Source organism: Leuciscus leuciscus (genome assembly GCF_965113295.1).
Source record: "Leuciscus leuciscus genome assembly, chromosome: 6".
In the NCBI taxonomy this organism is placed as follows: domain Eukaryota; kingdom Metazoa; phylum Chordata; class Actinopteri; order Cypriniformes; family Leuciscidae; genus Leuciscus; species Leuciscus leuciscus.
Window position 1 is genome coordinate 28,334,870 of NC_138730.1, and position 26,303 is coordinate 28,361,172.

The window sequence follows — 26,303 nt, forward strand, 5'->3', positions numbered from 1 at the left end:
GTTTGCATTAGTTTTATGTGAGTGTTATGTTATGTTAAGTGTTAGAAATTGTGCTCACTCTGTCTTTAATGTGTTGTTTGAAGTCCAAAGAATTCTTGATTTCTTTGTCAGGTCATGTATTATATCACCGGAACGTCAAAGACATCAAATGAGGGCACCTATAGGCCAGATGACCTAAAGGAGCCCAAGGAAGCAACATTTTCTACTTCAAAGGTTGCACCTGAGAATGCTTCAGACCTTTCCTCGCAGCAAAAATTGTTAACATCAGATGATTTATCTGTAATTTCACTTCATTCAAGCCAATCAGTCAAGGAGGTCCAAAGCAAGCTAAACTATATTCATCAGGTATCTTCTGGTCCACATAACTCTTTAAAGAACAGCCCTGTAGTTGGAAAAGAGCTTAAGACTGAATTGGTTCTGAAGTCCCTAAAGCAGGTAGTTCCCACACCCTCTGAGAAGGTTTCACCTGTTGAGAAGTTAGAGCAGCAGATACTGTGTACGTCCTCTGACCAAGTCGCACCTGTTCTGGAAAAGTCAATAAAGCATGGATATCGCGCAACCACAGTTGAAGTTACACTTGTTAGCAAAAGTCCTCAGAGTGCTGAACCTCAAAATCACTCACCGATCCCTCAGCCAAAAACCAATGCCTCATGTTCAACACAGCTGAATGACCATGAGAATGGGCAGGAAGTGACAAAGATAGCATCTAGAAGTCAGGTCATATACACTGAGGAGGCCAGTCTAAGTCCAGACCTCCCAGGAGAAGAAGGTCCTCCTCCACCAAATAACATTGCCTTTAGGATAACTAAAAACAAGGTTCAGGCTCTGTCGACAGGAGAGTACCAACAGCTGGTAGACAGCAAGGGCACGGATGTCCAGACTCTTAAAGTTGGCTCAGAACCAACCCTATCTGGCCCAGAGGACTCTGGATATGACAAGAAGCCGGTTATCATAATTTTTGACGAGCCAATGGATATCTGTCAGGCCTACAAGCGACTGTCCACTGTCTTTGAGTGTGAAGAAGAGCTGGAGAGGGTGCTGTCAGAGGAGAGGATCGATGAAGAGAATGAGGAGGAGGTGGAAGCAGAAGCCAACTCAGAGAGTCAGGTTGGTCAGGTTACACCTAAAAATAACGTTCTAGATCAGTGCAGAACTGAGAACAGTGTGAACAGTCAGAGAAATAGTAGTGCTTCAGTGCCTCTACAACAGCAGAGTTCCTTTGAGAGTTCTGCTCTTGACGTTGAGGAAGGAGACAAGACAGAATCTTCTAAAGATGTGAAAAAGAAATTCAAGTTTAAGTTCCCCAAGAAGCAGCTTGCAGCTATTGGCCAGGCCCTTCGTACAGGTAAAAAAACTGGCAAAAAGACACTGCAGGTCGTTGTCTACGAGGATGAAGAGGAGCCAGATGGAACCGTGACCGTGCTCAAAGAAGCTAAAAGGTTTGAGATCAAGTCCCACGCAGACTCTGATTCTACCAGCCTTAGGTCTTCATCACAAAACCAGACTGGCACATCACAGAGCACCAAAGACAGAACCATGGAACTCCGTAAGACTACGTATGAAACGTTAGACAGCCTTGACCAGACTATTAAGCAGCTAGAAAGTACCATAAGTGGCATTGGACCTACAGTGGTTTCCGAAGTCTCCCGCAAAAAAGAATCAAAAGCAAAGAGAACTGCCAATCATGCAGAACCAGAGGAGGGCAGTCCCACAAAAAAGCCGGCACCTCTAAAGCCCAAACCCCACACGTCATCACTGCAAAAGAGATCCAAAACACAGTCTCGATCCTCCTCAAGCACGTCCAGCTCCAGTTCCTCCAGCAGTAAACAGGTCTTTCTCAACTCCTCTTCACCCTTCTGCTGGTGGCTTGGGTTTACTTTAAGAGCCTGACTTTCTAACCACTGACTTTATTCAACCTGTAAATGTGTTTCATAGGTGTCTTCTGGTGAACTCACTTGGGAATACTCTGTTTTGAGGGCTCTGTGTGATTTCAGTGGACATGATTATGTACTTGATGTCCTTCTTTTTCAAACCACTCTTGTCTACTTTCACTGTTAAGACTTTCATTGAGGTTGAACCCATGAACCGTTTCTGTCTGATCTTTGCCGACTTTCTCTGATTTATTGTGGGATTAATAATGTGCATGTACTGTGGTTGGGAAATTGGTTGTACATTTGAGCATGCTTCCTGTACTTTTCTGTCCCCAATCATGTCTACAAATAAGAAATCCTAAAAAGCTCTGTCCTCATTCTGATGTGTAGTAGTCATTCGCCTCAGTCCGTCTCTGACGTCGTTTCCTTGCCGATCTTTGCAGAACTCTGATGACTCTCCTGTTTCGAGTCGGATTTCTTCGCCCAAGTCCCGCCAGCAGCCAGGGAGTGCAGAAAAACCCGGAAAGCCCCAAAAGCTCCAGGACTCCCAGAGGCAATTCCGACAGGTAGTTTTACTGTAGGGCAGCCAGTGTAAGGCATGAAGACACAGACGGGAAATGTGTTTGAGTAAATTTACTGTGGACACACATGGATCCAATATGACTCTTCCCCTATGCTTCATCACAACCAATTCCTTGTGCATGGTTATCATTTAAACAGACACTTTTAAGATAATGCTTCTTTTTTTTCTTTTTTTTACCAACCCATGCATTCCCTGGGAATCTAACCCATGACCTTGGTATTGTTAGCACCATGCTCTACCAATTAAGCTATACAGGAAAACTGACTGTTGTCCCATAAAAATCACCCATAAAAACAAACACAAAGGATCTTAGATTGTAATCCCACTGTGTTGTTTGGGGAGTGATGGTTTATATTTCCATTTCTTTGGATTATGAAGACGTTTTGAAGAACCTCTGGCCTCTTCGGTCTGGTGGCCAAATTCATCCTTTTATTCCCTCTTTTCTCTCTTTATTGTTTGTGTGAATCAAATTGTGAGAGAAAAGAGACAAGATTACACCTTTTGTTACAAGAGTAATATTTTTATTGGTGTTGTATTGTAATGTAGACTATTTTTAGGGAATATAGAGCTATATTTTCACGTATGTGTCATCATCCTACTTGACTTTCCATGTCTTCCGGCATCTTTGTTTGCAGGCTAACGGGAGTGCTATGAAAGCTGGTGGGAATAGTAAACATGCTTTCCTTGCTTTGCCTGCTTCTAAGATCCCAGCTTTTATACCTAGCTCATGGAAACATAGCTCAACCCATGCTCCTCGTTCAAATACGTCTAAGCTTACTAACCAAACCTCTTCCTCTTCTTCTAAGTCCTCAACCCCATGTCTCAGTTTGAGCTGGCCCAGCTGTAGACCCGTCTCGCCCTCACAGTCTCCCGAGCCTTCTCTGTGTTCTGAAGGTCAAAACCTAACCCTCCCTCCGCAGACTCAAAATGGCCAGTCCTGCTCTTATTCCTTCTCATCCTCATCCCCCTCTAGCTCGTACTCTTCCTCCTCCGCTGTCTCTCCAAACTCTACTTCTTCCTCCTCGTCCCCTTCCTCTCCCTCCCTCCTGTCTCCCACTGCCATGTGCCGGGGAAGTCGAGCTGTACACGTGTCCAGCTTCAGCAGCCGCAGGTCTCTGAAGGCCAGCAGTGGCCAAGCCGCTATCACACCAGCATCCTTTACCGGGGACATGGCATGAGCTGTCCATTTCTCTCTTTTGCTCTTTCTGTTTGCACTCATTCTGGTGGGATTTAAGGTGTTCTTCTGCAGGCCATGTACTTCTGTAACAAACAGAAACACTGATTTAGTTATGCCTGTTTGTTTGGGGTGATGTTATTGTCGTTCTGCACTTCCTCTGAAATCCAGAAGTAGTTCAGAATCTAGAGCCACATATGGTGCTTCTGAATAATGAACTTTGTTTTTGGTTTATGTGAGGGATTAAACTTGACAGTGTTGGCTTTATATTTTATAGATGTGCATTTGTTTACTTACATGAACTATGTAAAATATACATTGCTTTTTTAGGGAAAGGAAATTAGATGAATACATTATATTTCTGTGTTTTTAGTTTTATCTAGCCATATATTCATATATATAGGTCCAGAAGTCTGAGAGCACATTGATTATTTTTAAACTGTCATAATTTTTATAACAAAAAATTCATAAGGAATCCTTATTAATATATATATAATGCTCATAATATAATTTTAAATGAAACATGTTGTATTAAATATTAAAAATGCAAAATAGAAGCAGTTTCACTTGAAATCTCAGACTTTTGGAGCCCAATGTATGTCTATAAGAATTGGTTTAACAAGTCTGTGGTGATTGATTTTACAGTTTGAAAAGGGATTTAACCAAATGTTTGCCTCTTTGCCCCCAGTGCACTGCCAGTTTTAACTAACAATATGCAGTTTATAGTGTTTTGCCATAAAGTTTTGTTCATTTAAAGACTAAAACATAAGTGTATATAGCGTGAGTGGATGTTGTGCAACCATTGTGGTGGTTCTGTAGCCTAGCTTTGTGTTACACCATTATTGTACTCCTTTAAATAGCTCATGTCAAATGCCAAAAATAACAGTGCTTTACATGCTGAAATGTTAAATATTAGACAAAAAAAATATTGGCTATGAATAATTTCCAAATTCTACTCCTATGCATGCTTTTCAGACATTTAAACATGGATGATGCAAAGGTAAATGCTGTAAATATTACCTCTGATTTTGTAATACTGTATAAATTGTACAAACAAATTGTTTGGAAGATGCTTGCCAGAGATGATTATCAAATAAAGGGCTTCCAGTGTATTGTCATTTCGTTTCACTTGAGGCTTTTTTTTCATGCTGTTCATAATAACAAAATAATGTTTTAGAATATTTATTTGTCAATACAGAAAAATGGAAGGATGAAGAGCAGAGTTCAAAGCAAATGTAAAAACATCACACTTGTCTCTCTAGCCAGTTTAACCTGTTTCAAGGCCTGATCAAACTATATGAAAACACCAATGACAGCACTTCTAGTTCCCATCACAATAATATTTTAGCTGCAGAGGGCAGCACCGACTTGCAGGACTTCTCATTACATGCTGTAATCACCTAAAGCTCAAATGGATGAACCTCTCAAAATTCAATTTATTTATTTTGGGGGAGGTGTTACGTTTTCTTTTCTTTTTTTCGTATTTGTTGTAATCATGCATTTTTGCAGAGCTGTATTTTTTAATGGAAAAATAATATTGACCCAATCATTTGAAAGCGACTGGCATCGGTTTTAGCACACTTTTTGTAGATAAAGTACTCATAGTAATAAAAAGTATGTTATATATATATATATATATATATATATATATATATATATATATATATATATATTATTCACATGTGACATGCCTCACTGTAAGCAGGCACTTTGGACGTGATACCAGAGTTGCCCTTTAATGTTTCAGACCTTTAAGTAACAATTTAAGAAAGGCTATATTGAGATATCAGATAAACTGAAGTGGGGATCTTAAACAAAAGTCTTTAAAAATGGGTTTCAAAAGCCATTTTAGAACTATGCCTATGCCCTTTAGCAGTCATTTCATTATATGAGACATGAAAGCAATTAATACCTGATTGATGTAAGAGTCATATCTATTATGTGGACAGTAAAACTCCTCTGAGACAAATGATTGGCACATCTATTAATTTGGACTTCTTTGTGCTTAGATATGCATTACTTTTAATGCCAAGTTCAATTCAGTCTTCAAGAATTAATTTAGCATACCTGTTCAGACACATGGTGCAGTTGATCATCAGCTGAGTTGACTGTTTTATTGTTGCCATTCACATACTAAGCACCATGAAATTCACTCAAGGGCATTTGTAATGAATATTAAAAATGAAATTTTAATTTGTATAAATGATTTTTTTCCGATTTGATCTCAGTTTCTCCAAATGGTCATATAGGCACAAACAATCCAATGTCTAATTAGATATGACAACACTGTTTGGACAAAGGAGCGCTGCATTTTCATTCCAGGTCCTCCTCAAATTTGTAATTAGCCAGCTTTAATGAAAGATAATTAGTTCATATGCAAATTTTAGAATGAGTGAATCCCTAAGCTTTGCACCATCTAATTAGCATGTAATTTGTATATTATAATACATTTACCATTAAGAAGTGAGGAGACCAAATGCTACAATGCTACAGAGAGGAGGAGAACAAGAGTAATTAAAGCGCAAGTCCTTTTAGCATTTAAGATTAATTATTGTGTCTCCTGATGTTTTATGGTACAAGAGCATCAACATCATAAATCTTTGAGGACATTAACAAACCAACAAGGAACTTGTGTAAGTTAATCAAAGATCTGGTCACTAATTTGCATTTTTAATTCATCGCAATTAACGAGTGTCAATTGGATAGGAAATTAAGGCGGCTGCAATAGCAGTTACTGTGCCTCTAGAAAAGGAAGCTCATATTTATGCTTCTCCATATTCTGCTAGAGCTGAATTTACTGCAACATAAGCAGATATTAAGCAACTAACCGATTGTTTAAAAAACACTGTCGCCATGGAAACATGAATGATGAATGTTGAGCTTAACAGATATAAATATTTCACAACACTCAATTAAAGGCTAAAGAACCATTTCAATGGATTCATGAATGAAACCATTTAGTACAAGTTTGCAAAAGAATATATAGTTGTATACATTCCCTGATGCAGTATATTAGATGCCAAAACAAAAGCATTTTGAAGACACTTCGGGTACAGGTATCGATCTATATTTCCAGACTCGAGGGAGGGTGATCCCCAGCTCTGAGCGAACCACCTATTGTTTCCCCTATTGCATTTCTGGCACATGACCTTGGCTGGTAAGTTTTAATTTATCCCATTTTAGAGGGCATTACTGCCAACTCCTCTCCACAACCCAGCTCAGGAGCTAGGGGATCACCCCAGGCGAACTGTCTGACAGCACACAATTGCCTTCCACCGGTAAGTACTCTAACACTTCATTAGCATTTAATTGAATTTCGTCTATCAGGAATAATGCTTTTAAGAGCAGAATGCCTCAATGAGAACAGAGCACCCTGTGTACTCTCAAAAGCATCGGTCAGGAGAGATGATTGGAAGCCATTGTGTAAATATGTTTTGTGACCTGCTAAACCTGGTAGTATTTTTTTTTTTTTTTTTTTTTAAGATCTGTGATTTAGGAAACTTAATTTTAATCTTTTAGACTTGACATTAACAAAAACTAGTCAATGTTCAAGAAGGCTCCAGAAAAGTGTATAAGAATCAAAACAGTCAGTCAGATATATTGACAGACTCATTAGTTAAAAATCACAATCAAATTCAGATTTTATTCCAAAACCATAAAAGGGGCAAACATGTATCACAGTAAAAACAGCTTTGCCTTGATTTAAACAATCATTACAAATAACAGTAATTTATTTCGATTCACTGTTACTTTGTTTACAAAATTGGTAACAAATTATTTATTAATCAAGTAATAAAATACAAACATTGAAATATAACATAACTGTACACTAAAATTTAACAAGTAACCTTTAGCAATCAATCCAGAGCAGGGCACCAGCAGTCAAATAATATTCATGTCCTAACAAGGACATCATGTGAATTTATATGTGAGATTGTTAAGGAGCAAAACATACATCCATAATTCTTTACAAAAAAAAGATGTTGCAAATGTCTAACTAAATGCCATCATATAACATCAGAAATGATGAGTTTCACAAAGTTTAATAGCACAAATTACAATTCTTTGAGAGACGTCCGGCATCACTGAAAGTAAATACTTGTGGTTCAGTGAATCTCAAGAAACCGCTCAAAAGTGATTGTTGCTTATTTGTCTGTTAAATCTCGCTTCTATTTTAAAAGGATATGATTCATAATCCAAGGTTTGAGTCAACACCCCTGTCAATATAAGCTCAGCAGTGTACACATCTGAAATAAAGAAAATAAATCATTAGATTCTGCTTGATGACTCATGAACAGTCTTTTAAATCTATGCACATACTATAGCATGTCATTTTCATACTACAGTGGTTTTATACTCTACAGTGATAAATGTAAATACTAAGATGGGAACTGGACATGAAGGATATGCACTCTTACCAATGTTCTTCAGGAAGTACTCTCGACACATATGCCAGTCATTTTCACAGGTTATCAGAATGATCTCCGGTAAGTTCTAGATCAAACATGAATGAATACAGAGTGCAATAGTCAGTTACTATTTTACAGATACAAACATCAACCGAACAAACTTATTTTAAATAATGTCTTACATGCACTTCCAGCATGCTTATTTAAAGTTATATAGCAGGCCATAGTTATGCTATGTGTCAAATTTTTGGTAACACCTTACAATAACTAATAATTATGGCATTTAATAATTATTGTATATACTACTGTTCAAAAGTTTGGGTAAAATGTTATAAATGTTTCTGAAAGTCTCTTACACTCACAAAGGCTGCATTTGTTTGATTAAACATAGTAAAATATTACAATTTATAAGACTTTTCTATTTTAATACATTTTAAACTTGTTTATTTCTGTGATGGTAAATCAATTTTCAGTATCATTACTCCAGAATTCAGTGTCACATGATCCTTCAGATATCATTCTAATATGCTGATTTGCTGCTCAAGAAACATTTATTATTGTCAATGTTGAAAAACTTCTTAATGTCTTTATGGTGAATTTCTTCAGGATTCTTTTATAAATAGAAAGTTCAAAAGAACAGCATTTATTTAAAATCTAAATCTTTTGTAACATGATAGATGTTTTTACTGTTGCTTTTGAACAATTTAATGCATTCTTGCTGAATTAAAGTATTCATTTCTTTCAAAAAAGGAAAATCTTTTGGAAGTGTATATTAAAGGGATAGTTCACTTTGAAATTAATTTTTGGTATGTTTTAGCTTACCTCAACGGCATCCAAGATGTAGGTGTCTTTTTTTCCGCAGTAGTTTCAATTTTTATATTTTTAGGTCAAACCGTTCTTGTCTGTCAGTCATAATGCAGGTCTATGGTCATTATCTCAAAACACATGCACAGAGTCCAAATTAAAACAATTCCCCGTCGTCCAAATGAAACAATTCCCCATCGTAAGTACACATTGATGGCCTAAGACACGAAACGAGCGGTTTGTGTGAGAAAACGAACAGTATTTATATCGTTTTTACCACTTATACACAGCCATGTCGAAGTGATCTGATCTGACGTGTACGCAGACTGGTGCATAGATATATACACTAGATGTCGCCTTAAAGACATTCGTTCCAATGAACTGCCGTAGACAAGGCGACATCTAGTGTGTATATATCTATGCACCAGTCTGCGTACACGTCAGATCAGATCACTCGGACATGGCTGCGTATAAGTGGTAAAAACGATATAAATACTGTTCGTTTTCTCACACAAACCGCTCGTTTCGTGTCTTAGGCCATCAATGTGTACTTACGATGGGGAATTGTTTAATTTGGACTCTGTGCTTGTGTTTTGAGATAATGACCATAGACCTGCATTATGACTGACAGACAAGAACGATTTGACCTAAAAATATCAAAATTGAAACTACTGCGGAAAAAAAGACACCTACATCTTGGATGCCCTTGAGGTAAGCTAAAACATACCAAAAATTTATTTCAAAGTGAACTATCCCTTTAAGTACAGCCATAATCCTGGATACTCTTAAATGTACGTAGTACGTACTTTCAATTTCACATTGTGAGCAATTATTTCAAACACCAAACAAAACCTAGAAAACAGCTCTGTTGTGTAGTAGGCTGTAAATAGATGTTCATTAAGTCTGACACAGCATCCTCATCAATACAACAGCCCCGTGCACCCCTGTATTGAGGATTTGATTAGTGTACCTTGTTTTGCTTGTGCTCCATGATCTTGCGGAAGGAGGGCTGCTTGGAGAGCACTTTCCCTCCGGCACTCTCCACTATAACTTTCATTGTGCTGAGGCTCGGACAGATTCCTGGAGTTATGTAGAAATACTTCCCCTGTTAAAAGAAGAGTGAGACGACTGAACACACACCCATCAGTGAAACACATTCTCTGTGATATCCAATTAGGCCACATGTCACTGCAGAAATGAACAGTTGTTTGGGAATTGTTCTGCACAGTCATAAACAAGTGAACCTGCACAGAATACAGTGGGGATGTGATAGTGGATGGACTGTAATGTCCTCAAAGCTCCTCACCTTGAACAGCGGAGCTGCATGAGCTCTCTTCAGTGACTCCTCCAGACTAAAACAGAACAACACCTCTGCCTCTGCATCTCGCAGCATGTAGCTCTGCTCATCTGCAAACAAATCAAATTATCACTAGGGATGCACAATACATCTATGCCTGCTAATATAATGTTCTTAAAGGCATAGTTCACCCAAAAATTCTAATTCTGTAAATTACACAACCACGTTGTTCCATAAATGTACGATGTACAAAATATATTTTGAAGAATGTTGATAACCAAACAGTTTTGGTGACCATTTACTTCTAATGTATGGACAAAAACACAGACATTTCTCAAAATACAAAAAATAAAGTCATACAGGTTTGGAACCACATGCGGGTGAGTAAATGATGACACGCTGTCATTTTTTGTGAACTATACTTTTAAAATTACAGCCACTGGTGTGACTGAAACAATACTGTAGGCAGATCATAATAGGCCTTATTTTTAAAGTACTAAATAAAGGTGTAAACCTAAAAGGTAACAGTATATTCAAAGCATTTCAATGTTTTAATGCATTTGTTGTAACATTCTAGATTGGAGCTTATGGAAAATACATTACAAGATTAATGATTCCAATATTCATTTGCATAAACACTTCATAAACACTTTTTTGGTGTTTATGTCAAAGTAATACCATGGTGGCAGTAATACCATAAATTATAGATACCAAACAAAATTTCCACATCAGCACATTTCTGATGGACTTTACTTTCCCAAGAAGCTGAGTTGAGATTGTCATCCATTTCTATGGAAACTGCTTGTGAACTCAAGAGCCAACTTTTTTCCAATCTATGTTTTCATTACATACCATTAATTTTTGATTTTTTAATCCAAAAACGTTCTTGCTGGGATATGAAGCAAGGCTCCTCAGAGCGTCTACACATCAGTAATAATCGACTGAAACATAAATTAGACTCCACACAGACTCACCCACAAATTTCTGGCTTTTCCAGCTTTCCTCCAGCCATTCTGGAGTGACTATGTGCTTGACAACGGATACGGCAGTGAGGAATTTCACCGTTCTTGTCACTTTGTTAGCAACCAGATGAGTGCACTTCTGAGTGCTGTCAGCCACTTCCCCTCCAAGATCATACAATTTCTGCAGCCAAGGCGAGAGAGAGAGAGAGAGAGAGAGAGAGAGAGAGAGAGAGAGAGAGAGAGAGAGAGAGAGAGAGAGAGAGAGAGATCAAAAAAGAAAGGATAAAAGGATACAGGGGAGAGGCGAACACAACACCATGAGGGTTACTTACTGAAGCGCATCTGAATGGAGCAATTTTCAGTGCTCTCGAACAGTTCAAATGGAATTAGTTCATGACCATTTTACAAACATCATTTTCAGACCTTTCCAGCAGCCTTTGACACATTGTGAATAGAGAAATGTTATGGTACTTCAAACTAGGCCATTGTCATTAATTTGACTAAATGTATCCGCTATCTGCAGGAAGTGAGCATGTGTTTAGATACCTTTATGTACTGCTGAGCTTGCAGAGGTTCAAAGCCTGTGAAAAGCACGTAAGGTGTGGACTCAGGTGGAAGCTTTTTAGTAGGTGTTGGCAACTCCTCTAGCCTGCAAAATAAGAGAGACAATGTTATTTTGTCAAAAATTCAGCTTGGAAAGTTCTCAATGGTTTTTGAACTTCTTGTACTTAATGGAACTTACTTTTAATGTTATTTATTTATTTTAGCTTTTTTGTCACCTACTCCCTAATTATATGTCTGTCTTTAGGCGTACGCTAGCATATATGTACCATGCGCACGGCGCAAATTTCATCATCATTATGGTAGCTCTGTACGCTCAGCTACTACATGCACCTTGAATTTTTTATGCACCAATTAGTTTGTCCAAAAGCTGTTGTCTCACAGTCAAAAAAGAAATGGAGATGGAACAACAAAAACAACAAAATGCAACAAACAGACAAAAGAGACACTAAGAGATGTTGTCTAGCTCTTGGGTGAGTGGGTTAAGAGATACGCATATCTCCAGTTTAAATAAAGAATTTCTTATTGGTCATAACTCCTGGAGAGAAATGGGGAAGACACTGGACAAAGATGAATCTTTTGATCATTCATGCGTCGAGCGCCTGTGTTCACATATGCTACCACATTGAGTTTATTGTAAAGGCTATGAATTTGGCTGTACTCATGCACTAAGCATTCACGATAAAACTGAAGTACACTTTGGGTTTTAAAGGAACATTGAGAGATACAACAGAAAATTATAGGAAGAACGGAATCACCAAAATCCAGATTCTGCTATACAGCTCTACCTACAGTTCCAGCAATCTTTCACTGTTTGTACTCACTTGGGCCTTTTGTTGGGCGGCTGCAAGCTGATGTCAGCCTGTTTCTGTTTCAGCTGCAGTCGCAAGGTCTGCGTGAAGAGACAAAAAAAAAAAAAAAGATGACTGAGTCTGCACACATACACCTCTGCCCAGACATGCTGTTACATGTGTATCCACTGAGGACCTTCACTGCAAGACTCAAGCATCACAAACGAGAGAGAGCAATCAGAGTGTGTCCGTGTGAGAGCCCACTCACCGCCAACGCCTCCGATGAGATCTTCACAGGAATGCGCCAAGCACCTGACCACAAAAATGAGAGCATGTTATATTCTACCTCCTCGATAGCCTGGAAATCTGCCAGCTATAGCATCAAAATAACGTACAATTACATTGCTGAAATTTGAAATAAAACTTACTCAGAAGATTGTGCACAAGATGCGGGTTGGGTGCCAGTGGTTCGGGCAAATTGAACTGAGAATATCTACTGTGCTGGATTTGCCTCAAAGCTTCAAAGTGCCCCAGAAGTATGTCACACAGCCACTGGGCGTTCACACATGGGATCCTCCACTCCTTTGCCTTCTCGTATTTCAGCCCACTCGGCCTGATGGCATTGACAGGGGCATATTAACAATAATTACTAAAAACAGACATTGAGTTTCCAGAGAGATATAAAACAATTACTGTTGGTTTAGTTTATATTAAAAAACACTCTACTTTAGATTTTCTACACAAAGAAACTTTAAAAAGTTGCTAGAAGAAAAAAAAGTGAGCAACAAGTTGGAAGCAGGCAACAAAAGGAGACTGCGTGCATTGGTTCTTACTCTTTACAGATGAGCACAGTGTTGCTTCGACACAGATAGCCTGTGTATCTTGCTCCTGCTAGATAGGCCATGAGCTTCAAATCATCACGGTCACTGTCCACGAATCCAGTCACAGAAATAACCTGAGTTACGACAAAAAACACAAAATCAGATAATGACACTGAAGTTCATGTAAAAGCCACTCAAATGCATGATAAACTGGATAATGGCATATGATTAACATAGGACTGGGTATTTGATTATATTTTATTAGTTTTGTGTATTGATTCAATATCAATGAGTATGGTTCACACACTAAAATGTGTGAACGTTCATGCCCTGGATTAGTTTTTAATAATTATTTTCAATAACACAAATATTTTTATTTAAAATACTAGGATTGTTTAAAATCAGGACATTATTGTTATGGATGTATTGGCCAATAATCAATATTGGCTGATTGTTTTGTTTTTTTAAACAGCTGATGATCAGGGCCAATTGTATCCTGCCAATCAAAAGGGGGCAGTAAAACAAATAGTAGGCAACTACAACTCATACTGAGTGTGAAGAAATATCTTGTGTAGAATTTAAGGCTGCCGAAGTTAAAGGGATAATGTAATAACTAGGGCTGTCAATCGGTTAAATTTTTTTATCGCGATTAATCGCATGATTGTCACGAGTTAACTCACGATTAATCGCAATTCATCGCACATTTTTTATTTGTTCTAAATGTACCTTAAATTAAAACTTTTCAAGTTTGTAATACTCTAAATCAACATGGGCATGGATAAATATGGATGCTTTATGCAAATGTATGTTTATTATTGAAACCATAGTCAACATAGAGCATGAAGACGAGACATGTTTCAAATGTCATAGATGTTTTTCAAAGAACTTGTTCATGTCTATTAGACAACAAAGAAATACCAGGTTCCCATTATTCTCTTTCTTTGCACTGAGCAATTTACTAACACAAACATGTTTAGATTTTTGCATGACAGGGCAGCTCTTCTGAAAATGCTAAATGTACATTTATTATTTATTATTACATTAGTTTGTCTCTCTCTGTGCCCTTTTTAATGAAGCTAAATTCTGAATAAAACTGTTTTCATTGGTATATTTTACTGTTTGTTTTGTCAAACAACGGAATGAATATGAAATAGTGACTGAAACGCGACCCATTAAGACATAACCAGCTCTCCCTTCCAAGACGTTAATCTGCACAAAAATCCTGATAATCGAGCCGTCGTCTGATGAAATCAAATACACATAAGATAAAGACAATATTTGTGTTGTGATTTCGGCTATACTTGCATGTAAAATTAGAGAAGCAACATAATATTTGTGTTTAACTGAATTAAAGCGCCGCGAGAGAGAGAGAGCGAGAGCGAGAGAGAGGTGCGCGCGTGCTGGGAGAGCAGTACCGGCGATTCTCAGAAACTAAATAAGGTTTGGGTGCTTTTTAAAAAAAATTTTTTTTTTAGATCGCTAAAGGGGTCTGCAATGTCGCTAAGTTGGCAACACTGTGTATCTCCATTTCTCCAACTAGGGGTTGGCCCACGGGTCGGCCCACGGGTCAAACAGAAAATACGCGCTGGCTGCGTTAATCGGCCGTTAAAAAAATTAGTGCCGTTAATATTATTTCTGTAACGCGTTATTAACGCGCTAACTTTGACAGCACTAGTAATAACACAATCTCACTTTAGCGCAGTTTAAAAAAACAATTGCCGGCATTAGCTCTGGATCTATTTGACCCTATGAATCACAAGTAGTTCAAGCGAGGGTTGCCCACTCCATGGTTTCAAATTCTGTCAATTTCACCACAAAATTCAAGCAATAAATGCCACTTTGACGGTTTTAAATGCGGTGTGAAAAGATCGGTATATGAAAAGATCATCTCTTATGCAATTGTCCAGTGTTTTAGTCACAAAATGTTTACATACATATGTTATTTGAGTTTGTGAATTATATCTGAAAACTAATAGCAGTTAAATATAATAGTTTGGGTTTTGCTATTAATTTTAACCTTTCATATAATATAAATGTACTAAATGAGAAGGTTCCCTGTATAGTTTACAGCATTAGTTGGGAGATATGTACTAAAATATATACAAATAAATCAATATTGAATTGTAATACCATTTACCGTGATATTTTCAGAGATGGTTATCGCAGCATTCGACAGCATAATAAAATTCAAACAGTAGAGCACAAAAGCCTGAGACATAACCACCAAACTATCAGCATCAGCAGACGTAATTTTTAATAATCGGATATCATTATAGAGCAGATATTTTGTATCGTGTATCCCTTATTATCAATAATTATTATTAATAATAATAATAACAATAAGATATAAGGATTATTTAAAAAAAACATGCACAAAATTTAAATTACCCCAATATATAAATATGATTCATTATTTTAATTAACCCAAATATCTTAATATTATTAATAATAACAATAACAATTACTTCCAAGTAATGACAGTCAGGTATAGTTTAAAAGACTGATGTAATGAATACTGCAATTCATCTATAATTTTGATATTTTTACCCAGGCCTAATTTAATATGAAGCTGAACCCTTGAATAGAAAGGGCTGGTTCTTACATGCTGCGAGCAGGGCTTGGCCCCTGGAGGGAAGCTGAAGGGAAGATGAAGAGTCCTGTGAGGGGGGACCATCTTCTTCTTCTTGAGGACAGTGTTAAGCCAGTGAGCAGTCACACAACGCTTTCCCTCTCTCAGAGCCTGGCGCAGGAAAAACAGTTTAATAACAGATCATTAGTAAATGTCACGACTGAGTAGCCTAAAAAAAGCACACATAACATTCAGGATGTATTCCCAATTAAACCATGCAGTATAAAAGACGGTGGGGATGATGTATAATGTATGTTTCTTTTCAAAGCAAGCTTTTATGTTTACCTGGAGATAGGTGTTGCTGACTTGACTCTCACAAAGTAAATGAGTGCAGCGGCTAAGAGCAGAGTCTACAGTGCCTCCATTTGCCTGAATGATCTGTTTGCAAAATAACAATGTCTTAATTAGATTCTGCCAGAAAAACAAAAACAAAAATATCTAAAAGGGTGTTAAGAGATGGGTCGATGCACCTTCTTACAGATGTTCTAAAATACCATTCAGAATCTAAAAATTGAAGAAACTGATTAATTTTTATAAATTTACTGACACTTGAAAACATCCAATTTTAATTAATCCCTCCCACTAAATGAAGTTTGTTGCACTGGAACTGGGTTGCTTCATCACCTGTTCTCTGTTATTCTCTGTATATTTAGAAGCACTTTACATTAGGGTTGTGCCGATAGACGATAGTATCGTGCATCGACGATAGTCAGAGACATTGCTGATGGCAGATGCCTTTGACGATATCAATATGATAATTGGCTTGTTTTCCCATTACTGTATTAAATTATTATTGTTATTATAAAGCTAGTATTGTTATTAAATTAATATTAGGAACTACAATTAATTTGCCTTGCCTAAATAACGACATCACCACATAGCCTAACACATCACCGACACACGCGTATGAGGACTCCTCTAAAGAAATGTTTTAAAACAGACTAAAAAACTACATCCCACATCAAAATTGAATTGCAAGGTGATCCATTCACAAATTGTCAAGAGTGCTTGTTTTAACAGACGCATCATTCTTATACAGATCCAAGATGAAAACGGCATCGTTGTTCGTCAGTATTTTGTTTCCATAGCACATTAACAAAACATTTAATGACACTAATAACACTAAAAACAATACAATTTCAAAATATTAATAATATCACTAAAATGATAAAGGCCTAATAACTGTCTTAAGTTCCCGAACACAGCACAACTCTGCCATCTGTGAAAATCAAAAGCAGCTTCAAACACTTGTTTAACAAGAAATATTATTCGAATTTTTTCACTGTCATTAATGTAGGTCCACAAGAGAAATATTAAGCCAGTAAATTAAGATAGTTGCTATACCATTATATCCATTGTCGTCTCTGAGAGAATGCGCTGTTAATGCAGCGACAAATACCGAAAGCTCAGTCCGTTTCTGCTTTCACTTTCAGGGACTGAGCGCGTTTACATGCACGTTCTTAACCCGATTATGCTGAATAAACTGACAATGCATGAGGTCATGTAAACGCATTAACCCGTTTTCCTTTATCGGAGTCAAGTCATAAGTTGAAGTATAAACCGATCGATTCAGCTAGATTTTTGCCCCTTACTCTCATTTCTCCTGGCATTTAAAACACATTAACCCATGTTCTTTTGGCTTATTGAAGTGTGCATAGGTGAAGTGCATCGAGACAGAGAGAGAACTGGTAGGAGGACATATATCACAAACTCCAACTCTTTTTTGACCCAAGAAATTATTAAAACATGTTCCCATCTCGTGCAGAAGTATAGTCAAAATGCTGCATCTGTAACAGCATGAGAGGATAATGTGTGTCCGTAAATTTCCCGCTGACATGTTGAAATACTCATGTACAATGAAATCAATACAAATATTATTAGGATCTTTTTTTACCTCACTATACCAGGAAATAACCTGATTTAGCCTATTAATAAACACTCCACCTTTGCTAACAAAATAGAAAAAAAGATTCTCATAAAACAAGCAAATTAATGAGTAAATAAGCAAGTTAATAATCAAATAAGTAAGCCCCGCCCCCTCACGATAATATTGTGTATCACCGATCTCACAGGCGATATGACGATAGGACAATATGAAAATGGAGCATATCACCCAACACTTTACATATCACTCTAAACTGTTTTCTAAACAAAAAAACAAAACAAAAGTTTACATTTTGGTGTAACTAATTTAGTATTAGCTGAGGTGTGGTGGAGTCACTTGCCCTTTTCCATGTGGCCAGTAACTGTTTATCAGCCATCTGTTCTGGATAGTCAGCAATAGCAAAGATACAGCCAACCAGGAATCCCTCTTCAGGGACTGAAAAAAAAAAATGCATGAAGCTAAATTTATCTGCCATCTTCTCAGTTCATTAAGAAAAAATGTTTAGGCTAGCTAAAATTTGCTGAGACTCAGCATACATCTCAATAGCATGTGTATTGTATGTATTTTGTTCACAAAAAAAACCCACTGTACTTACTGTCTTGGCCTGGCTCATGCCCAAAGAGTTGGTGCAGCTGTGTAGGCATCACTGGAGGTTGCAGCATGGTCTGGGTCTGATGTGGAGTAACCTGCTGGTTCTGATGCTGCAGAGGCTGCTGGTTCTGCAGATGCTGCTGTTGCATTTGCTGCTGTTGTTGCAGCTGTTGCATGTGCTGCTGTTGGAGTTGTTGTTGTAGGAAATGTTGTTGCTGCTGCTGCAAATGCTGTTGGTGCATCTGCTGCTGGTTTTGCTGCTGCTGCTGTTGTTGTTGTTGTTGTTGCTTCTGCTGCTGCTGTTGTTGTTGTAACTGCAACTGGAGTCTATGCTGCTGTTGCAACTGCTGCAATTGCTGCTGCAATGCATGTTGCTGCTGCTGCTGCAAGGGTGGCCTCTGGAGCTGCTGTGGTCGCATTTGTTGCTGTGGGAATGTATGTTGCTGCTGCTGCTGCTGCTGCTGCTGTTGTTGTGCATACATCTGCTGATGCATCTGTTGCTGTAAGAACTGATGGGATTGCTGAGGCATTTGAGGAAAGCCCTGTTGCGGCTGCGACTGCGGTTGCTGCTGCGGTTGCTGCTGCTGCTGTTGTTGCGGTTGCTGATGGTGGTGCATCTGCATGACCTGCGGCAGCATTATAGGATGCTGTTGTGCCATCTGTTGTGGGTGCTGTTGTTGATGTTGTGGTAGCTGATGTGACTGCTGCTGCTGCTGCATTAACTGTTGTGCTTCAGGTGGTAGTTGCTGCTGGGTCGTACCTGGATTAAACAGAATCTGGTTGGGAACACCAGACTGGCCTTGATTTCCCAGGTGCTCCACCACACCTTTAGAGGAGGATGAAAGACCCTGGAGGATCTAAAATTACACACAATTAATTACACACAGAAAATATTTATATAAATCATACCAGCTTCATAAATGTAAAGAAAAGAATCAAACTGAAGAAAAAAAAAACCTTCTTTACATTATTTAATAAAAGTTTTATTACTGAATTAAAATGTAATTAAGTAATAAAAATATTTATAAATACAATAGAACAAAGTTACAAATAAAGTAAGGTCTAATTGTAGTACTCAGGTTCAGAAATGTATTAAGTGTAAAATAACACTACACACTGTTCACCGTATAAAATGAATATAGATTTATCTTTCTTAAAGCTGTGATTTGTTGTTTGATTAATGTCATAGACAGCACGCATTCAATATACTGGCACACATCCGGGGGTTTTTCTCAACTGTTTACGTACACTTAAGACAAAACCGACTGTGTTTAATAGAATGCTTGCAGAGGCGGGTATTTTGAGATAATTGTGTGTCCATTCAAGCACAAGGAGACGTGAAAGAACTCAATTCTGTGTTCACGCACTGTCGGTGTGCACGATTTGAGTGTGCGCACAGAAAACAGCATGTGAGTACCGAATTGAGTTCTCTTTCTCCTCTTTTTGTGCTTAAAAGGTTTAAAAATGGTTAAATGTTTAAATAGGCAAGACTTCGATCCGTTACACCCAATTGCCAGCAAATAAATAAGTGTGCTGGTTTCAGAGTAAGGTCATTTACATGCGTGCCGATCACCAAGCCACTCTGAGACTCTGAAACACTGTATTTTGAACTTTATGTGTAAATGGCACACTTCAGTCTGAAACCGCTAGCAAATACATTTACTTAAATAGGGTAAGTAAGCCTGCGTGATTTGCCAATTGTACTAAGCCATTTCACAAAATCGATTTTTGATATATCGTGCAGCCGAAATAGTGTACTTAACAGAATCTCTACCAATGGATACATCTTTACTGTCACAGAGTACATACGGTCATAGCGCTCAAAACTATTTCTTACATTGGAGGGTCGCGAGGCTTGTTGCGTATCTGCATTGTTAGTAATGTTCCTCAGTGTCCTGGGAGTTGGATTCCATCCACCCATGACCTCAGATCTCTCCACCCCTAGAGGCACACCTCCACCTGTGCCGACCAGCCGAGCATCTGGCGGCCCAAAGCCTCCAGGTACAGGTGGGACATTGGCACACAGATTGATCAAACCCGTTTCTTTGCCAGGCTGTAGTCGACGCTTGGCAGGGCCAGGCTGTGGCACCTCAGCTGGGGTCCAGTTCAGGTTGCGGTCTTCCTTCTCTGGGGACGAGTCATCAGAGTCATCGAACATCAACTCTGATTTGTGCTCATGCTTTGGTGAGGTTGAACGACTACGCCTGCCTACTGGGGAAGCATCACGAGATGATGTAGGGCTGGACCTTCGGCTGTGAGGTGAGCGTCTGTCACTGTAGCTGCCTTCAGAACCTGAGCTTCTCTCATTTTCATACTCGCTGCCATCCTCTTCCGGTGCCTCATATAATGTAAGCCGTGGGTGATATAAAGTCTCATCTTTCCTGCTCTTTTCTTTTACAGAGTCCAAAATCCATTCTGGGGTTACTATCTTAATGTTGCTATGCCGCAAAGCACACTCATACTTGGCCTGGAAAAGACAGGGGGAAAAAAACAAATGAAGAGCAAATTTCAGTTGTACTGTAAAATCTATTATTTTTTAAATATTCAATTTTATTTTACAGTGAAATATTACAATAGTAATATTCTTCATTTTGTTTAACCCTTTTCTCTGCACCCCCCATTTTGGCAAGTGGGCCATAAATGACAAACCCAAAATAAAAAAAAGTTGCTGCTCATAAGTTATTCTGAATAGACTCACTCACTAACTTTAAAAAAAAGCCAATAGTTTCCAGTTAAAGATTTAGAATTAGTCAGACTGTTATTAATATGGAGATATATAAGCTCAAACATAAAAACAAATATAAAAACATTTAGAATGTTTTTAAATGTATAAAAATATGATGTGGCTGTGGTGTAGCAACTTAGAAATACAATGAAGTTGAAGTCACAAGTCTGCTCATGCTTCATTTCAAATCTAAGGATGTTATCTCTAAAAATATACATTTTATGTACAGTACCTAGTACCTGGTATTTCTTTAGTACCACCTCAGTTGAGGTTCCAAGCGAGCCATACTGATACTAACATTTTATGTATAAACACTGCAGATCACTGATTGGCCAAAGAGAATCGTCACTACCAGCGTCATTGGATTTGAGTCATTTGAATTTGGCGCAACTATAACGATCAGTCTATAATCCAACCCACTTTAAAGCGGTACTAAACTGCAGTGGAAAAGCAAACAAACTGAGCCAAAGTAAAGCGAGCCAAGGCGAGCCATACCATGCAATGGAAAAGCTCCATATGCCTGTTTTGGAGATAATAACTGCCCCAGAAATATTCATGTTTCTATTGTTCTCATTCGACAACTCTTTCATACCTCTGCTGGGTATGAGACCTAATCTTTCAGCAGGGCGGCAGTGGCTCAGTGGTTCATGTAGGTTGTCTACAAACCGAAAAGTGTCGAGGTGTCCATGAGCAAGACACTTAACCTAACCCCAGCTTCTCCCGACGAGCTGGATGGCGCCTTGCATGGCTGACACCGCCGTCGGTGTGTGAATGGGTGAATGTGAGGCTATGTAAAGCGCTTTGGTGGCCATAGGTCTGTGAAAGCGCTATATAAATGCAGTCCATTTTACCATCTTTATTACTATTCTCATTATTCTTTTGCTTTTTATTCAGAGGCTGTTATTCTGGTATTATGGCTTCCCATTCACACTGCTTTGATCCCAATATACAGGGTTCGACATTAAGCCTTTTCATGCGCTTGTCCAAATCTGTCATTCACTTTTCCGAGAAAAAAAGTTGCTTGTCCGGGAGGAAATTTGTAACAATTTGTTACAAAATTGTGTTGTAACAATTTTTACAACACAAAAAAATTGTGTTGTAAATATAATGTATTCTGAAGCAATATTTTCATCAGTGTTTAATCAGCTTTGATATATTTAAATGCATTTAGGCCATTTGCCCCCCTAATCTTATTAAATGTATGCTTCATTCATTTTAATTCTTAAATTTGATCAATAAATTAAATTAGAATAATAAGACACCATAGGGATGTTACTCTAGGTAGGGCTGCTCAAATTGAAGAATTTATGTTACATTACATAATGTAATAAAATCAGAATCATTCTCTTATTTTATTGATTCCCAGGTCTTTTTTTGTTTTTGATGTTTTAATCAGGCTACTTGTCCGGTTGGGCAAGTAAAATTCTCTTCTAATTGTCCCTTCAAAAAAATCCACTTGTCCTGGACAGGCGGACAACCGTTAATGTCGAGCCCAGATTTATCCACCTATTATAAAAAACTTTTTTTATGAACTTGCATGAAATTCTTTTGACAAAATACATCATGAAATATAACTGGACCTGTGCAGCAGGAGCATTAAAGCCACAATTAGCATCAAGCTACATAAGACAATTTATACGATTAATTCAAAACTCCCTTTAAAACACCAACGAGTGTTTGCAAAAATTTCCAACTGCGATTTAATATGGGTTTTTGTCATATGTTGTTGAAACTTGAAATATGTTATTTATAGTCTTTTATAAGCTGTAATAATAGAATATTGGTGAAACAAATTTGGCAAATGCTCCACAAGTGTATGAACTCAAGGGTGAGTAAATTCTGGCAGAATGAAAAAATTTGGGTGAACTATCCCTTTAATAAAGGTTATAGATCCCATTAATAAATAAACTTTAGTCATCGGCATCACAGAAAAAGTGGCGACCCATAATCTGCAGTGAAGGAATGTCAGATGTGATATTTCAAAGAATGGATCTGACCTCTAGCTATTTTCTCATCATTCAATAAAATATGCATTATATTTGTTGGCGAAGATATCGTTTCCCAGGTTACCATCGACAATGGGATTTTCTTCCATCTCTTTGAGTTGTCTCTTTATTTCTAAAGGCTGAAGAATATGAACATTATGAAAAGTAAATTTCTGAATTCTAAGGAAATTCATACAGGTTTGGAACAACTTGAGGGTGAGTAAATGATGACAGAATTTTCCTTTTCACCCAAACTATTTTACCCATAGTTCACCCAAACTATCCCTTTAAGGCTAGAGCACCCAGGAACCGGGCCTGGGCTCTGTAACCCATTATCTGCATTTTCGGTTCATTGCCAGTTTATAAAAAAAAAGACTGTTAACAATCTCCGTTTCCAAGTCCTCATTAACCAACGCGACACAGTCAGGTTTGTCAAAATTCTTGCAGTGGGCGGTGGAAACTTGCGGGTTTGGTTGTGTGAGCCATGAGAAGGAAAAGGATGGGAATCACTGGCTATGGCTAACAGTCGACAGAAAATAGGCTATAGTCTGAGGCAGCCCTAAAAAATAACAATAATTATTATTATTAGTATTTTTATTAAACGTAATATTATATAGTCATATAGATATAAAAAAACAAAATGAACAACAACAACTTAAATAGCTGTTTTCTGAAATAATTTTATGATAAATTGCAGCATGATAATGATAAAATTGTGTGTTTGACAGATACACTAATGCCCACTGAACAATCCACAACCCCAAAAGTCAAAGAAAACAAAGAGATCACATCACTGCAGTTTCAATATTTTCATGATACTTATCAAAGTACAAAGTACAGTATTTCTCAATATTATGAGTTTAATCAAAAAGGTTTCAGCATTGCTCACCAGATATTACCAACGACATTTGTTTGGTTACCAAGAGTTTCCTATAAAAGGCAGGCTTTGAAAACTTAGACAGTGAAGATAGGGCAATAAAACTGACCGACCCTTTTTGAATACACCACTCAGACCTCAAAAACACAGCCAATAAAACGAGACCAGCAATCCAGTCCCATCCCTCAAATGATCCAAGAGAAAACAACTCACAGATGTAAACCTAGACAGCGTCTTGCAGATAGCAGCTGTTAAAGGCACTCTATTAGTCGTAAACTTTAACTGAGCTGCCGAATCTCACACACCTCCCCCACTTTACTATGGAGAGTGTTGACCATAAGACTGTGTTGATGCACAATGCCTTAATGTGCCCTATATATTTAGAATTAGTAAACACACACCCTCAATCTGACTGACATCTAACTAACAATAGCAAACATTAATCATATGCATTAAGACAAGATAATAGACATGCGCTTACCCCCTTTGGTTCAGGCACAACAAGATGGGTGCACTTCTTGTTGAAGTGGAGCTGACAGTCACCTCCATAGAACGTAATAAAGGCCCAAAGTGTGTTGAGATCCTCTGCCAGCTATAAACAAAGACAAGATTAGTAAACACTAAAATCAACCCTGCTGCCTGATAATGGCAGACGATAAAATGTAGATTTTAATGAATATGCATGCATTACTTACATGTGGCAGACAAGCTGTGACACCAAAGAACACTTGTCCTGACTCTGGAGAAAATCCTGTAACTCTGATTTATTAACAGTCAAGATAAATAAATTAAATGGTATGATATTCCTCTTGAACTCATTATCAGTTCCAAGGTTGCATGAAGTTGATGGTGACATGTGAACATGGGTGCAAAAACAACAGTTGAACTGAAGATTTTCAAACCAGTGAATCTTTAAAGGATACGGTAGCAGGTCTCCACATTTGACAGACAGGATCACCCAGCTTGGCTGAAACAGAAATTAATATGCACGTTAAACATTGCAGCACAATTGTTTTAACAACAGTAAGTGATCACATATAATTATAGGCAGGAGATCTGTTTAAAATGTTGCCAACTAAAAATGTCTGACTTCTAAACCCTTCAGTGCAATATTATGTCTGTTTACCTTCACAACCGGCAAGTCAAAGACCTCTCTGGACTCCCCAACCTCTGGATTGTCCCCATCTTCTGCTATAATGTGGGTGGCGAGGGCATTGTAAGACACTTCTTTTCCTTTCCCAGCTTTCAGAAGTTGCACAACCTATAAGCAAATGTCAACAGCCGACCATCACCATGTCAGTCATAAAACAGATAATTCATAAAAACAAACGTATAATCTGCTTTCTGCAAGCTCTTAATGTAAGGACCAGGAACCGTACATAAAATCGTGCAAAAATGTAAGCAAAAACTACACATAATGCCAAAAGATGAGACACTATGATAAACACAGAAGAGGGCTACAGATGCTAGCGTTATAGCATTTCCTTGACCTCCCATTTGAGATACAAGCTAGCCTTGACAAATATTGTATACACACAGTTCAGGGGCATGATTATTCATTCACTTGCAAATAAATCGCTGATACAACTAAAAGATTAGTTCAACGTGGGAAGTGTCGCATTGTTGTCACTGATGATGGCTAACATACTGAAGACAGGACTTTCGCTAACAGCAGATAAAGGAGTACATCATACATACAAAAGAGGGCTTCCTGAATAAATAAACCCTAATATACTCAAGAGTTACATTAAATACAGTTTGTCCAATTGTATCCTCTACTTTTCGCCATGTTATGAGTGTTTATGTGGGTTAGCCTTTATGCTAACACCAGTCAGTAAGCCACTGTATTAGCCAAAAGGCTAAATGAATGTCTTATTACAGTTAAATATACCTTCTGATCAATGTCTCCCACCACATAAAATTTCACGTCCTTGAAAAGCTCTTCCGGTACTTTTAAGTCGTCTTCCGACATTGTTTTAACTGCTTTAAATTATTTTACAGCGGAAAGTAAGCATTATGTGGCTGTCAGATTAGCGTACAACTGGCCTCATAGGAAAGAGGTACTGAAGCGCCAAAGAGGATTCGGCGGGCTCTGGGCTCTTACATGTCTTTCATGGGGGGGAGATCAATCACTTTACGCAATTACGTCTGGTAAATATATAAAATGCAAGAATAAATTGTACAAATTCCATTATCAACTTACTTAAATTGTTTCGCAGATCGTTTGGTAAACTTAAAATATTTAGTTTTATAAAATCAAATATACTGTGTTTTTCATAACACCCCTATATTTGTGCAATATGTCACATTTGTGGGCGGCGCGTCATTTCCTACGCGC

General features: G+C 37.9%; 3 protein-coding genes across 14 annotated transcripts in view; 2 read left to right on the plus strand and 1 right to left on the minus strand.

Annotated features, from left to right (window-relative positions):
* The window catches only part of LOC309500583 (sickle tail protein homolog), a 71,799-nt gene extending 69,146 nt beyond the window's left edge, over nucleotides 1–2,653 (plus strand). For 6 of the 11 annotated variants that reach the window (XM_082172211.1, XM_082172214.1, XM_082172215.1 and 3 more), the window contains 2 exons: nucleotides 112–1,830; nucleotides 2,315–2,653. In XM_082172211.1, the coding sequence (XP_082028337.1) occupies nucleotides 112–1,830; nucleotides 2,315–2,452 (1,857 nt within the window). In that variant the 3' untranslated portion in view covers nucleotides 2,453–2,653. The remainder of the gene's footprint in view (nucleotides 1–111; nucleotides 1,831–2,314) is intronic. The other 5 variants (XM_082172220.1, XM_082172221.1, XM_082172212.1 and 2 more) reach the window with 2 other exon arrangements.
* A 186-nt stretch (nucleotides 2,654–2,839) lies between these two features.
* Nucleotides 2,840–4,746, plus strand: LOC309500612 (uncharacterized protein). Its single transcript, XM_082172271.1, has one exon. The coding sequence runs from the start codon at nucleotides 3,105–3,107 to the stop codon at nucleotides 3,630–3,632; it is 528 nt and encodes a 175-aa protein (XP_082028397.1). The 5' UTR covers nucleotides 2,840–3,104; the 3' UTR covers nucleotides 3,633–4,746.
* A 2,498-nt stretch (nucleotides 4,747–7,244) lies between these two features.
* paxip1 (PAX interacting (with transcription-activation domain) protein 1) lies at nucleotides 7,245–26,020 on the minus strand. 2 transcript variants are annotated; one of them, XM_082171858.1, is made up of 21 exons: nucleotides 25,857–26,020; nucleotides 25,092–25,226; nucleotides 24,889–24,932; nucleotides 24,661–24,724; nucleotides 24,447–24,557; nucleotides 20,216–20,845; nucleotides 18,383–19,235; nucleotides 18,128–18,222; nucleotides 16,188–16,280; nucleotides 15,876–16,013; nucleotides 13,286–13,407; nucleotides 12,881–13,065; nucleotides 12,721–12,764; nucleotides 12,486–12,553; nucleotides 11,647–11,749; nucleotides 11,113–11,281; nucleotides 10,148–10,248; nucleotides 9,812–9,946; nucleotides 8,047–8,122; nucleotides 7,811–7,875; nucleotides 7,245–7,552 (listed from the first exon to the last, which is right to left on the minus strand). In XM_082171858.1, exons 1-21 carry the CDS (start codon nucleotides 25,935–25,937, stop codon nucleotides 7,541–7,543), a joined length of 3,324 nt encoding a protein of 1,107 aa, XP_082027984.1. In that variant the 5' UTR covers nucleotides 25,938–26,020; the 3' UTR covers nucleotides 7,245–7,540. The 2 variants fall into 2 exon arrangements, with proteins under 2 accessions (XP_082027984.1, XP_082027983.1); XM_082171857.1 differs by having other exon boundaries at nucleotides 7,245–7,875.
* Between the last annotated feature and the right edge of the window lie 283 nt (nucleotides 26,021–26,303).